Source organism: Dromaius novaehollandiae, chromosome 2, assembly GCF_036370855.1.
Source record: "Dromaius novaehollandiae isolate bDroNov1 chromosome 2, bDroNov1.hap1, whole genome shotgun sequence".
In the NCBI taxonomy this organism is placed as follows: Eukaryota; Metazoa; Chordata; class Aves; order Casuariiformes; family Dromaiidae; genus Dromaius; species Dromaius novaehollandiae.
In genome coordinates this window covers 36,676,490-36,692,256 of record NC_088099.1, presented here as the reverse complement: position 1 = coordinate 36,692,256, position 15,767 = coordinate 36,676,490, and the positions used below count along the sequence as shown (strand labels likewise).

The 15,767-nt window shown below is 42.7% G+C and overlaps 1 protein-coding gene and 1 long non-coding RNA gene across 2 annotated transcripts; both read left to right on the top strand.

Annotated features, from left to right (window-relative positions):
• The first annotated feature begins 517 nt into the window (after positions 1–517).
• On the top strand, positions 518–820 carry PRR15 (proline rich 15). Its single transcript, XM_064505458.1, has one exon. It carries the CDS (start codon positions 518–520, stop codon positions 818–820), a length of 303 nt encoding a protein of 100 aa, XP_064361528.1.
• Positions 821–3,061: 2,241 nt separating this feature from the next.
• On the top strand, positions 3,062–13,913 carry LOC112985241 (uncharacterized). The gene is made up of 4 exons (XR_003259705.2): positions 3,062–5,284; positions 5,759–5,854; positions 5,945–7,254; positions 10,221–13,913. It is a non-coding gene; the product is annotated as an uncharacterized LOC112985241 (long non-coding RNA).
• The last annotated feature ends 1,854 nt before the right edge of the window (positions 13,914–15,767 follow it).

Sequence of the window (15,767 nt, the reverse complement as noted above, 5' to 3'; positions counted from 1 at the left end):
CGGCCCCGGCCGGAGGCAGCGTGGTGCAGCCGCCTCCCCGCCGGCGCCCGGCGCCTGGCTAACGGCCAACGGCCGACCTCCGCCGCCCCGCCCACACCTGCCGGCCCGGCCAATGGGGCGCGGGGCGGGGCTCGGGGGGCTGCCCGGCGGGCCAATGGGGCGCGGGGCGAGCCGCGGGGCCGGCCGCCACCTGCCGCCGCGCCGCAGAGCCGGGCCGGCCGCCGCGCGACGGGGCCGTCGGGGCGCGCCGAAGGAGCAGCGGCCGCGCTCGCCCGCGAGAGAAGCAGCGCTCCCGTGGCGGGCGCCCGGAGGTCAGTGCCTCGCTAGCTCCTCGCTGGCTCCGCTCCCCCCCCACCGGGGGGCGGGGGGCGCTGCTCGGCTCCCCCGAGCTGCGGGGAGGCCGTCTGCTGCCGCCCTCGACCTGCCGCCGCGGCCGGGCCCGCGTTGCCTGGCGGCGCCTGGCGCTCACCGCGTCCCCTCTGCCCCGCAGGAACCGCGGCGGCCCCGGCGCGCCGAGATGGCGGACAGCGCCGCGGCCGTGAAGGGCGGCTCCGCGGCGCCCTGGTGGAAGGCGCTGACCGGCAAGAAGAAGCCGCAGGAGGCAGCGCCGCCGCCCGCCGAGCCGCCCGCGCCGCCCAGCCCCGGCGCCCGCGAGGGCCAGACGCCGCCCGCCGCCGAGCCCAAGGGCAGCGGCCGCCGCGGCCTCCGCGTCTCCCACTCGGGCCGCTTCAAGGAGCGGCGCAAGGTGCGCGCCTCGCTGCTGGCCGACGGCCCCGAGGTCTTCGACGGCAGCGGCCCCGGCCCCGCCGGGCGCGAGTAGCCGCGGAGGGCTGGTGCCCGCCCGCTTCGCCCCGCCGGCGGCCGCCCCCGCGGAGCCGGGCCGCGGGCACCCAGGGTGACCCGCGCACCTGCGGCCAGACGGGGCGGCGGGGGGCCTGCGGCGGTCCCCGGCGCCCAGGACCGGCCTCGCCTCGCGGTGGCGAGGAGACGCGTCAGGGCAGGTCCCCCGGGCCGCAACCCGGTGCTGCAGGGGCCTGGCAGCACGGGACCGGGACTGGAGCGTTGCCGACGCTGAGCCAGAGGACCGAGGCCTGCGGTGAGAGGACGTCGTCGCGTGCTGTACCACACCAGCAGCGCCAAGACCGAACCCTGAAATCGTGGGATGATGTGATTGTCTTAATGGTAATACCAGCAACCACCCCCTCGCTGTCCAGTGGTGAACGGACTCGGAGGTGCTCTCTCAGGGCTAGCACAGAGGCCTCCGTGCCTTCCCCCGGCCGTTTCCGCGAGCCAACCTTTTTGCTTCTCAGAGCTATTACCCAGTTTTTCTTGGTGCTGTGGCCGTGGAGGCAGTTTGCTGCTCTCATATGCTGCCTTTTGAAGGAAGGGGGGTGAAATGTTCTTATCTAATTTCAAGGCCAAGAACCTCCAGCGGTGCCTTAGCTCGTTAACAATTGTGTTCCTGTCCCGCTGTTAGCGGGCACACTAGTAAATGAATGCTTCTGCATTCAGGGAGTCATAAGAGGGGTATTGTAAGGGACAGGTACGTGGATTCTCCCGTGCCTCGCATCGCATTGCATTTAAATGTGCAAAAAGTGGAACTGTATGTTTTGGGGTTTGTTTTCCCCCCGCCTTGTCACTGTGTAACTATAAGCAGGTGTTTCAGAGGTTAATCTCCTGTAGTTCTGTTACAGAGAGGCTGGTTACTATCTAACAATTCATATTACTTACCCAGGAAACACATGATTCTTGCACAGTTGGTGGTACTGGTGTGATGAAGTTCAGCTGAAGAAATGTAGTGACAAAATGTAGAGAGAGCAGAGATTCGCCCTGATGAGAATGGGCAGAGCTGTGTGTTAAATGTGGAAAGAGGCTTTGGCACCACTGGAAGTGTACATAAATGTTTATTTTGTTCAAGGATTGTGAAGCGAGGTTAAAGATTCCCAAGTTTTCTTTCTATAGCAATCTAACATGCTTTAACTTGGGCAGCTAGCTGCTCCTTGTAACAGCTCCTGGATTCTTAGACACAAAGTAAAGTATAAACCAGATTTGTACTGGTGATGTGCCTTACAGAGCAAAATATTTAGCTATTACACATTTCTTGATAATGTTTATTTATTGTAAAATGCATTCACTGTATATTGTTAAAATGGTTTTAGACCTGCTTTTCTTTTTTTTTTTTTTTTTTTTTTTTTTTAATGATACTGCATAGTGGCTGGGACTGAAAGTTATTTACTGAGAGTCAAGTATTAGGCAGTTAGGACTTTTGTTTGTTTGTAATTAATTAGCTACGGTCATTCCAGAATCAAAAGTGACCTGAAAGGAAGAAGACCTGAGAAGTACATTCCAGGTGAAAATATGAATAGACGATCACTGACAGTCATTGAAATAAAATATTAAACCAGTAATAGATATAGGGCAAATGCCCCATGGTTCATAGTATATAGTAGTATATAATGAACTTCGAAAGCTCCTGTGTGATAAACTAAGACAACCTAGCTGGATTAGTTACTCAACAATCCTTCCCTCGGATACTTCCTCAGACTGTTAAATCAAAGGACAAAGAAACTGTATCATTAAAAATCTATTTCCATAAAAGATTTTTTCCACACAGTGTGCAGACATATGATTTTTTATTTCATTGAAGTACAAAGTACCGATTGGTTTTGGACTGCCTTTTTATGTTCCTGACTAAGTGCTGACAAAGTGAAGAGTGTGTGTGTTGGGGGGGTGTGGGGGGTGCGCTGTTGCAAGCTGCTCCTGTATGTCCTCACAGATACTTCTGTTGCATAGAACCTCCTCAGTCAAGGGATGTCTGAATTCCTGCTGTGAAGCAGCAGCAGATGGAAGAAACCCAGTTATGAAGGGATGCGAGAGAGAAGAGGGGAAGTTTTACAAGCTTGGAATGGACAGATTGGTGAAAAGGAACCTTACCTCAGTGACAATTAGTCCAGGGGGAAAAATGGAGGCAGAAAGAGGTGGCTTTGCTGCCAGAGCTGTAATAGTACCTTTGGAGCACAGCATGTTCACCTATATTACAGGGCGGGGGGGGGGGAGGGGGGGAACCCTGTCTGTATTTCTGTATTCTAAGGCCTGATGTATTTTTTTTCATCCAAAACAGAAAAACATGTAAGTAGCTACTGTACTGGTGCACTTCTTATTCACTTCTCGCATAGTGTAATCTCTGCTTAGGTCAGATCTTCAGAACTATCCAGAGGCCTTAGTACGGAGATTACTGTTTTATAAAACTCACGCATGTGCTCTTCTGAATTTTTAATCCTTATGCTGCTGTGAAAGAGTAGTCTTTCCTCTCTCCTGTTCCTCCAAGCTACCCATTTCTACAGTGAACATGTACTTACTCCTTGGAAGTGTCTCGGTTTCATCAGTTGAAAGTCTCTACCTGCGCACGAGATATCTACACTTTATGGTTTTATTTCGGAAGAAGTTTGGTAGGATGTTCAGGTGGTTGCTGTTAAGATTCAGTAACAGTACTGGTTAGTATGTGAGTAAATATTAGCCATATCTTGAATCTTCATGTATGGGACTTTGAGCTTGGAAATTTGGCCAGAATATGAAGTCAATTACATAAAAAATGCCTTGATAGCAACCATCCTGCATCTTTATCCTGACCTTGAGCTGTAGGAAAGAGAAGTAATTCTATCTTCCTGCTCAGTCAAATCCTTGCTTCAATGAATTTGATAGTAGCTACTGAAAAACTAGATCCATGAGAAAGCGGGCTGAATGCCTTGTCTCACTTTCCAGGCCCTCTGTGCAATGGCCATGCAGCAGTATCTTTAGGTTAGTGCCAATCGGGGTTAGGCAGCTAGAAGAGAGGAGTCCTGCTGGCCATTACCAACTTGTATCACAGAGACAGTCCTCGTTTCTTAATTTGAGCATGAGATCAAGCTTGAAGCAATCTATATGCATGTAAATGAATTAAGCTGGTACACAAAAATACACCTTTTATGGAGCATCTTTTTTTTTCATCCTTTAAGTAAAGAAAGGTCAATCTTTCTTTTGTATTGGAGAACACTTGTTCAGATATAACAGCAGTGCATTTCTGTGCATTGAATTATTAAAGGGCTGTCAGCATTCTTAATATAGGTATTTTTCTCATCTCCTTCATAAAGGTCACGCATAAGAAAGAAGGCTTAGGAAATGGGGCAGCTTTCTGAGAAAGTAATTGCTGTTTGTTTTTAAAAAGAAACAGTACAATGTTCACAGAATAAGTAGAAAGAGGAGTTAAACCTCAACTAAGTTAACTGTAACGAAATTTTCTTAATATTTTTCCAATTAATACTAAGGATTGCAGCTTAAAAAAAAACTCCTGGTTTGTGACAAAATAAATATTTAGTAAATAGAGTGAACTTTTCAAATAAACTTGCAAAGTATATGCCTGTTTTTTCCTGCTCCTGCCTGAACTAAAAATAAATCTCTGAGTAGCTGTCTGGTGAATCATTCCCTGCTGTTGTAGGCTGGTCAGTTTGGTACTGAATGAAGATTACAGGGGGCAGGAAGCCTAGAGCAGCACCTGCAGAAAATGATCCTAAATTGGAAATACTGGAATAAGTGCCTTGAAAGCCTCTAAATCTGCAGATGCTTAATAAGACTCTTAACCTGAGATGTTTTGTCAGGATATGTCTTAAGCTGAACTGAGAGAAGGGAGAAGGGACTGCTTGTGATCTTTACTGATTTTTTTTTTTTTAAGTTCTGTCTTCAATATAGTGTAAGTGATGATAATTTTATATTTGAAATATCAATTCCTGCATTTATTAACAAGATGAACTAGATGTCACCTAGACATTTGACAGTTGAGCATGATGTCATATCGTATAAGGGTTAAAATCTGAAGGACAGAACTCAACCTTGGCCTGAACAGTGCATCTGGATGCTTCACTTTCGAGCCCATTTTTAATTTAGTTCATTAAGATTAGAATAATTCAAACATCTGATACTTAATTGGAAGAGAAACTGTTCCAAGTACCGGTGCAAACTGGAAGATCATTTTGTAACCTTTTGGGATCCCACCTGATAGAAAATACCAGGTTTGGGTTTTCTCTATTTTACCCTAAGATTTCTTTCAAAAAATTAGTGTGGGAGCGTTGACTATAGAGTAATGTTTAGGACCATATAATTACACCATTAAAAAAACCAAACCTTTCTCCCTCATCTCTAATTTATTGTAAACAGGATTGAAGACCTGCTGGCTGGGATTTTTTATTTCAGAAGAAAGCAAAGGGTGTAAAGTTTGCTCACTGCTCATATACACCAGATTAGAAGTGCGGTAGGTTCTCTTCATCTGTTTTGGCCTTAATGACATTCCCGTATAACTCAGAGAAACAATATTTGGATGTAGTCTTCAATTAAAGCATAATAATTAGCGGCTGTAGCTTAAGAATTGCCCACTTTATCTGGATAAAGCAATATAACGACAGATAATATGTGTTTTGGGGACAACAAACAGCTTTCTGTAGTAGCTATAAGGCCTAATTTTACATGAATAACTTTACTCTGGTGAGTAGTCCTTATCAGAATTAAATGTCATATTTCATATGAATAAAAATGAATTATAATATTTTTTCAGGGCATTAGTTATCAGACTATCAGATGTTTTTAAATACACAGAGATTTCCAAACACCAGAAGTAGACTTGATTCTCAGATGCAAGCCTTTATGTGCCATAAATTTTCTGCTGTCTGTTTGTAGCTCCTCATGCATTTTGGTCTTTCCACTGATGCGAAGGTTTTTTTTATTGTAGTAGTTCCTCTTACACTAAGTGGGTGAAAACCATGACCTCCATGTTACTGGAAATAAGAACCATACCTATGCATGTCCATTCAATGAAAAATTAGAGGTACTATTCATCCTTGTACTTCAATGGCTCACCTTTTTCTTTTCACTGCTGACTCCTCATTCTATTTTGCTTTCTTTGTTTTATCCTCAGTCTGTAAATGTCTGAATAGATAAATTGTTCTCTGATCTCAGAAGAACTGCTCCATGACACAACAGTGGGCAGCAGCTCAGTGGTCACGGGAAGAAGAAAGGATACAGTAGATCCATTTCTGCATGTGCTTCTGGGCATGTTCCCACTGGATGCTATGAACAGGAGCAGAACGGAGCCTTCATCTTGATTCTGGAAACAACCACTACCTGAGAAACATGGGGAGCCTCACAGTTTGCACACCCTTGGTTGCGTTAATCTTGACACGTGCTTTCAGAGATAGGAGTTCCCAAAGTCATTGTTGGCTTACCTGTCCTATTTAATATCTTTGGGATTGTTCCTAGGAACATGCTGCAAACATAAAATCCTTCCAACATTACTTCCTAGAAATGCAGACCTCTCAATTAGAAGAAGGAGGAGAGAAAAAAAACCTAAAGAATCAGTATTTTCTGGACTTTCTGGTTTTCAGGTTCTTTTTTGGCATGCAAATGCTACAGCAATTTCTTTGCTTGACCCTAAAGTGGCTAGAGAAGTAGAATTTATGAAACAGGTGCAAGTACAGAATACACAAGGACAATATTTTATACTGGTATTCTCTGTAGCAGGCGACAAACCCACAAACAGCCATTACATTGGGCATTTAAAGATAGTTTAATTCCTCCTGCAAAGCCAGGAAGCTATCGTTTGTTCCTGGCACAGTTCTTAACTGGGTGATATTTCATACATGAAAATGCCTCCAGATAATACTTTAGCTGTCACAGGTATTAATTAACATCTGTTGGATTACAGCTGAAATGGAAAACAGTGAGAAAGTAAAGAATCATACTAGAATAGCCAATACTATTGACCATGATTCAAATTCCATAAGCTTTGGAAAGCTGAAGTCACATTTTAAGTGATCCCTTGCAGCATTTAAAATATTAGCTTTTAGTGTTATTTTTCCTTAGCTCATGTGCTTTTATTTATCTGCTATGATAATGTACCATACAGTTACCTTTGTAATGAGTAACCTTCTTTATCATATATTACTTCTCTAGTTGTATTTATTGGTTTTCTCTTTTTTGTGCTGGAACAGAAATTTGGCTGGATTGTTCTCTGCAAAAGATTTCAACAAAGTCTGAAGATATTCCTATGACCCTTCTTTGCCTAAATCTAAACTCGAATTAATGATAATACCTCGCAGTTACCGAGAGTTCTGGAGAAGTGAGCTCACCACTGAAAACGGATCCTTTTATGTTCCTGAAAATAAACATGAATCATCCCTACTTTAGAGATAATAAATTCAAGATATAGGGCTAAAGTAAAGCTCATGAGTAACTACCTGAACTGAAGCATCTGATTTGCTCTTGTCTCAGACCAGAAATTACACTATGTAGAAATTGCCTAAGAAAAATGAGCTATAATAAGCAGTGGCAAGAGGTTCAAATAGGCATTCGGAAGTTTTAGATTCCTGAAAGGAACCTTCAGACATGTGAGAGTTTTAACCTCACTTAAATAAACTTACACGTCATTGCACAGCTACCTCCAGGACAGTTACTGAAGCTGCGCATTATCAACTGTGCCTGGGACTTTAAAGAGAACTTAAGAGACTAATGAACAAGTCTCACGGAATTTTAGTTGTATCAGTGGTACTCGCACCCCACTTCCATACATGGGAAAATAACTTTGTTATAACCTAAAATATGTATTTAAACTAAGGCAGTTGTGTTAGTGTGCATCTCTTGTGATGTAGCTAAAGAAATCCAGTGTGGTCAAAAGTTCATACTGGCAAAAGGATTGAGGTGTCTAGTTCCACTTGCTTCAACAGCATCTCAATACCTTTGTGGATCTGAGCTTCAGTAAAATCTCTTAGAAAAGGCAGCATAGTTACACAGCACTATCAGAGCTGTAGAATGAGGAGGAAGTTAAAATGATAAATTTGAGGTTTATTTACAAAGGCAGATAGAATTAGCTGTGCAAGAGTTGCATATTAACACATGTATTTTTTATTCTGTATTTCCAATTGTTTGTGCTGAAGTAGGAAAGCTCCTTTCCCCCCTCCTCCCTGGTAAATTCTTGCCTTCTAGCTGCTAGTTGATCTTTTCCAGTCTTTACTCAAAATTCTTTCTTACAGAATCTCTCCATGAAGTGGTTTCAGTTCAGCCCAGTGTAACGTTTCAGCCCAGCCATTGTTCTTATGGGTTTTCTTGTGCTAGATCAGCATTTACTTCTAAACGGCTTTCTTTATAAACCCCACTGAAATGGTCCCTCTCTCTTTTTGTCTGTATTGAGAACAAGGCCAAAAGTTGAAGATAGTTTCAGGTCCTGTGGTGTGCAGGTCCCCCCTCTCTCACAGCCTTTCAGTGTTGATTACTGCTTTGGCCTTTACCTGTTCAGCTTCGCCAGCCAGGACGGGGCACACCCTCTCCCTGCACAATACAAACCCATTTAATTGAGAGCTATTTGAGCTCTTTTTTTTAAAATGTTTGCTTCAACAAATACCAGTGTCAAGCAGCAGTCATAGGACACCTTTCAAAAGCTGCCGATCCAGAGCAGAAAACAGCAGAGCAATTTTAACTCCCTTTTAGATCTGAACTGTCACCATAAAGATCTGCAGCCTGTTGCCAAGGTTTGCTGGTCCTGCCTGGCATTTGCGTGCTCTGCGATGGTTTCCACAAGTAGTACCAGGAAGTGTCAATTCTATTTGGGGAGAGGGAAAAAAACGGCAGTATAAGTAAGATTTCTTGAGACCAGGCAAATATGCAGTGTGCACTAGGAAATGTGCTGTTTTCAGGACAGATATAACACCCAGCCTTTAGTATCTGCATGTAATATGTCACCTGCAACTATGCATGGAAGATTTGCATTTAGGTGAGGACCTGTGCAAATCAACATACGCTATTACATGCAGGAAGCGTTTTGAAAATGTTGCCCTTCCCATCTCGCTGGGGGGTTGTAGCACTAGCTGTAAAGTCCCTGCATGCGCTGCGTGACTCCTCCATGGTACTGTACGAGAGAACAGCCTGAGTCCATCACACCTTCCCAGGCATCCCGGGAGAGAGGAAATAGGGCCTGCTCAAACAGCAAAGTAGAAAGTAAAAGCTACTACTCTAGAAGGTGATGCCACAGGAAACCTGGAGGAGCACATCTTAAATAATCTTCTTTGCCAAATCAGAGAGCTAGTTGTACTTTGGCTTGTGGGAGAAGTGTTGCTGTTGTCTCTTGCTGTGACTGTTTCCCCACCTGCTTTAATTTGCCTTTAAGTAGTATGTTAATATTATCATTTGGATATGTTTGATGGTTAGATTTGAGAAGGGGTGTGGTTCACCAAAGGCTAGAGTATAGAAAGAAATTGGAGAAGAGCCATTTTCACTAGATAAAATAAAGCAACTACACCACCAGGTTACATTTATGGAGAGGGATGCCCCTGTCTAAGGTCCATATCTGTTCTCAAACACACCCAGGAAATTCCTATGAGTGCCAGTTATCTGAAGATGCTGCCGACTACAGAAGGACCTGGCCTTGGTGCCCTCTCCCTCCAGGAGGAAGGGGCATGTGCTCTGAGGGACCTGAGCTAACCTGAGACTCCTTATTCTTGTTAATGGAGCAGACCCCAATGCTCTTCATCTGTAGGTTATGTGCAGACTTTTCACTCAAATAATTGGCTTAAGAAAGGCACATAGACAGCTCTCTTTTCTCCTGACGGTAGTATATACTTTCTGTGCCATTTTCATCAGTCTTGCTTGGGGTGTTTGCTCTCTCTCTAATTGTTCTCTGCTTTGGACAGCTGCCCTATTAGGCTATGCTGTTAATCTGCACTGTAAATCTGCCCAGAGGCTATTAAAAGTATGCCTAATGATGAAGATGCTTTGCTCCATCAGGTAGTTGGAGAAACCTGCCTATCTTACAGACTGGAAAGATTTGCACCCTCAGGTAACGCTCCTGACAGAGCTAGGTTTGAGTTTCCTGGGGCATGAGAGAAACAGATCCTACGTATCCCACTTCCCCGTTAAATTCCTGGGTATCTTGGTACTGTTGCTCAACAATGATTAGGCAAATTTCAGGGAGGAAAGTCCGTCAAGAGCTATTAACACAAAGATGTGGACATAACCCCCAGTCAGGAAGTTCTAGACCAGAAAGTCTTGACCTCCTGTCAGAAGCAGGAAAACACAGCAGAGAAAATATCCTGTGTCTGTCCTGTTCAGGAGAAGAATAAAGGGAATATTTGCTATCAATGGACCAGATGGATGTTTGTTCTGACCTAGTCAAAATCTTTCTTTCTTGTTCCAAAAAATAACAGCAAGTCCTATTCTCTTCTTGGAAGAAATGGTGCAGGCACCTATGCTTGGGAGGGGACTCTGGGCTCTGGAGCCTGCCTTGATGGAAGCACGTCCCAGCAGATAGAGGACATGTTAGACTCACGCCTGTCCCCAGGACTTTATTACTGGGCCACTCACAGCAACTGAATGCTGCAGCACATGAGCTTCAAGGAGTCTGCAGCCCAGAACAGAGTCCAAAACCCTAAGCTCATTACTGAATCTGGGTCTTGCTAGCAGGCCAAAAGTCATATATGTCATTTATGCCAGACCAAGAACCCTTTACACAAAATTAGAGTGGGTAAGAACTGTATTGCTCAGTGTTGATTTGCCTGCAATTCAGGCCTAGCAAACACCATTTCCAGATGCTGGGGAGCTATATTTTTGCTATATTTTATCTAAAAGTGGCTATATTTTTGTACATCATGTATGTTAATTTCTGTATAGGTCATATTTGCTAAATGCTTTGGAATTCCTCTGAATGAAAGCTGCATGAACAGAAGGGTTGACTTTCTGCTCCTAGGAGTGAATGAGTACTTGGCAGGAATTCATGTGCCTGCAGTGGGTCATTAAGTATTTTTATAATGCCCTGTCATACTCAACATTTGCAAAAAAACAGCTCAAGACACGTGCAGGGTGACATGACACACTGTTTTTATATAGCAATAAAACTGTCCAATGTTCAAACAATAAAATATTCATTACAATACCGAGCAATAGAAAATGTCCTTCCTGCTCATTGGAGGGGCTGATGTGAGAAGCTTTTTACCCACGTCCTCTAGGAGGAACTCATGTCCTCTGCCATCTTCCCACAAGAGACTCCAAAGTCTGTCAGCCTCAGGGGCTTTCTGCCGTAGATGCCAGCTTTTACAATCCCATACTGCTTTTAATACTCTCCGGATAGTAAATTTACCTACCACAGAAAGTATTTTTGTATCACTTAAAGTATAACATTAAGATGATTTAGTGTGCCCTGGCAAAGGTTTAGTCTCCAAGAAGAGTGAGAATTTTAGCTGTACAACTCCAGCTGTTTAACGTTGACCATTTACATGGTCCTTCTTGTGCCTACATAACAATGCTTAACATTGATAATTTCCTGAGCTGGAGCATACTAGCTTCTTATAAATTATGCTCTTTAGCAGCAGCCTGGCTCTCCTTTTACAGCATGGTAATAAATCCCAGTATCAATCACTAACATTGCTTCCTTCGTCATAGGTACTTCAGAGTCTGATTAAAAAAAAAGAAAGAGAAAATTTCCAAGATTTGGGTTTTTTAAGGGAACTACAGCTTCCTCTAGACCAGGGATCATAGCGAGTTGCATGATCTGTGGCAAGGAGCTCAGACTGCCCTTTACAAGTCTGCTCTTTCAGTAACTACTGAGATTTTAACATCTGTGAATTCTGAATCCGAGGCTCAGTCTACTCCTCGCAGAAGTTTTTTTTCTCACCCTCTTATCAGTTTGGAAACATACAGTTTACAAGATGTATTTGTTGGACCCTGAAAATAGCTGTTGTTATTGACTCTTATTCTCTGTCAAGAGTGTATCTTGTTCATGGGATTTACACTTTCCACATCACTTAAAGCTTCTGCTCTTTGATACATGAGTCATAACATCCTCTTTGCCCTTTGAGGTCTGGAAAGGCATGCTGAAATCTCATATTGGTACTTCAAGGGGAAATATGACCATAGGATTCCAGGAGGTTTTAATCAGGCTTTTAATGATGCTAAACATACATACCCTAATGCTTTTAATTATTAGGAAGAGGAGTACATGTTAATTCTTGTGTTTGCAAGCCTTACTCTTGACACTGGCAACCTGACAAAGGCCACAGCTTTCATATGTTTTCTAAGGCCATCTCCTACATATTGTCCCTAATGATAATATTTTGGAGGAATAACTTAATTTAACTAAAATCAGGAGTGTTGTGTATAACTAAATCAGGACCAAACCAGGGCTGTGATTTCACTAGATTCCACAGAGAGGAAGTTAATCTGAAAGGACGTTCTTAGCACTCTGGCAGAAGTACCTCTCGGTGCTCAAGTCATTAAAATGCATGAGCATGCCAAAAGTGAAGAAAGTAAGAGCTTTAGGGAATAACAGATAGTCCTCTCTCTAATTCAGTATATCAGCCTTGTTTTGTCTTAGGCCTGAAGCAATCTCAGTGGGCACCAAGATGGTTTTTACTCTCTCCTTAGCTGCCTTCCCTAATAACTTATTTCACATCATGTGGTTGTTACTGTCCTCTGTTCAGTTTTATGTAGATTTTAATGCTTAGGTGAAGGGTCCTTCACTCGCATTCTCTTTAGATTGTGAATTTTCTTACCTAAAGGCTTTTTAATTTCCCAGCTTTGTATGTTAGAGGAGTTCACTTTTTCACTTGCTAAGTGACTTTGTTTTTTGTTGGCTGAGAAAAATTGATAAAGGTGTGTCTCCAACAGTGTATTTATGCCTAACACCAGCTACCCAGGATAGTTATGACATTCTACGCACAGTGAATACCTGATCAATGCTCTGCTTCTGCAAATGTCAGAGAAGGCACCTAAGAATGGGAGCCAGAACTCTCCAGGGAGAAGTCCTTCTCGTCATCACCAAGCACGTGAGGAATACAGTGCATGCTGCCTGTATTTACTGTGAGTGCTGTGAGTGCTGTTGGGTTTAAACTATAAATTGTGCCAGTGCTAAAAGGTTCAAAGAGTAGGAGCAGCAGCAGCTGAGGAATAGGATATAACGTGCTCTGAGCTGTTGCTGTTTACAAATGCAGCAGGGTAAACTTCCACTGAGGAACAAGACATGACAGTATGTCTTCAGAAGTGACATCCCTTATAAAACAGTTCAGGCTGTAAATATTTATACATGTTGTATGCTCTCTGATGGGCAAGCAGTCTGACTTGGTAATGTCAGGGAAAATAGCCTAATAACACGTAAGGTGCAGGGTTGACACTTGTTCTGTGTTTTATTTTATATGCCTTAGGATCTTGACTTAATGCCTCCTAACAAATCCTATATTGGGATTTTAAGTAGTAATGTTCCAAAGCTGATCCTGATTCTTGGCTGATAGATGAAAGGGCATTTAATTTCCCAGTTGAGAAAAGCTGCTAAGGACAGAAAGCCTTTCTGACCGGGAAAGTGAAGTAAGTTATGCCAATTACTTTTCTGTGAACAGAGGTAGGTGAATATTGAACGCTCCTGCAAAGCTTACTTTCAATATCAAAGCAATGAAACAGCTTATCCTGATGCTATCTATACCATTAATTCCTCCTGACCTCAACAACAGTTGAACAACTGTGAGGTTTTTCTGTGTCTGTTCTGCAAGTTTTATATGCAGAAAATCTAGATTTCCTGCTACTTCTAGAAAACAAATGTTTATCACTATATATGCTCAGTGCTTTACTGTGTTTTGCAGAATATGGCATCACTGCACCACAGGGCTATATGGCCAAACCAATGCTTTGATTGAATGTTCAGCAATCAATGTATATCTTTAAAAATGATACATATTTGACTGTAGGATCCGGAACTGCCATATTTAAAGACATTTCCTTGTAATTCTGAGTGTGATAACTGAGATTTTAAATGTATAAATTCATTAAATTTAAAAGCTATGTTTTCCGCAACAACCAGATCTTGACTTCAGGCATGTTACAACAAAAAGGAAATCATATCTACATTAATCTAATAAAATGTGCACTTTTTTATTCACAGAGATGAGTTGTATTGAAAGCAGTGATTCCCCTGTTACTTGGGAAATAATTTATTAAATTGTATAAGAGAAAAAGTCCTCTCATGGATCAATAATAGTTTAAATGAAAAAAAAGGGGGGAGTCAATCGGTCGATTTTCCAAATGCAGTAAGTGGCTATCAGTGGAAAAGGCAGTGGCAGGTGAGGTGATAAACCTATTGATTATTCAGATGAGTCAGAGGCTAAATTAAAGGCCAAAAGTTACAAAAGGATCTCAACACTTTGCAATAAAATGACAGATGAAAGTCAACATCAGGACAATAATGGATATAGGGAAAATAGTCCTAACTATACAGCTGCAGTGGTGAACTCTCCATATGTTACTACTATTCAAGAAAGACAATTTGGAGCTTTTGTGGATATTTCAGTGACAATGCCATCTCAGGACTCAGTGGCAGTCCAGAAAGATAAATAAAATGTTAAGATTTATTAGTAAAGGAACAGAGAGCAAAACTAAAAGCTGTAAGTTCGCAATGTGGCCACATCTTGACTACTGAAGACAGCTCTGGTCCCTTGGTCTCATTCCAGGGAAAATGTGGTAGAGCTTGAAAAAGTTTAGAGAAAGGTGAAAAGATGACTGTAGGTCTGGAAAGGGTTTTATGCAAGGTGAGATTGGACATATTTGTTTGGAAAAAGGGCAATAGGAAAAAGACATAATAATACAGCTATACAAAATCATGAATGGCAAAGAAAGGTGAGCAGGGCATGATTATTTTCTCCCCCTGCTTACACACTTGGGAGAGCTGATTTAAAATAATGAGGAAGTATTTTTCACAGTCAATGAATTAAGCTGTGGAACTGATTGCCATAGCATGTTGTGGAGACAAAAAGTATAAACAGGTTCCAAAAGTGACTGAATAAATTTATGGATGAAAAATCCATCAAGACCTATCAAATACAAAGATCTGGATCTTTGGATCTAACCTCTACCTCAGGTAGTCCCAAACTGTAGGCTGTTAGGGTCTGGGAGGAGACACTCGAGGAAATGTAATTGCGTGCTTACCTTATTCTTGCACACTCTTCATACACATCTGCTACGGAGCACTGTCAGAGGCTGCTCGCCTGGACAGACCTTTGTTCTGATCCAGTGTGACTGCACTTACGCCCTGATGGGCACCATAAATTTGACTGTCTGACAAGCAAATACACTGAAATGAAATTTATGCATCAGATAGGGCTGCATGATACACAATATCTTAGGAGAGTTCCATAAAAAGTATACAAGCCATCTATCTTCTATTGCAAATATATTGCTGGGGAGCTATTATAAAATGACATGATGTGCTCGTTATCTACACTTTATCAGACTGTATCAGTAGTAACTCCATACTGTTATATTGCCACAGATTATATTATTTTCATAACACAGGTCATGCCAGAGTCTTGGCGCCACATCTTATGGTAGTTTAAAAGGTTATATCTCTATTAAAGTCAGATGATTGCCAGAGATCAAGGTCTGGCTAAAAATCACCCAGTTTTAACAACAAATTAATATACACCATCTTAAAAGTTAGGATCTGCCAAAACTTAACTCTAGGTCTGAAACACATTAGAGTTTGCAGTTTTGGATGCATCTCTGAAAGTAAGACATGACTCCAAAGAACTGAGAGTTTACAAAATATTGCCAACCTGAATGAATTAATATTCTGAAGCCATGTGTTTGAGAGGGTTGAGAAAAATAAGTGTTTGTTTATCTTTAATAAGGAACAACACATTTTGCTATCCATGCAGTACCATTCATCATCTGAGGACCTCAAAGTACTTTATAAACAGGAATTTGCCAAGGGCTAT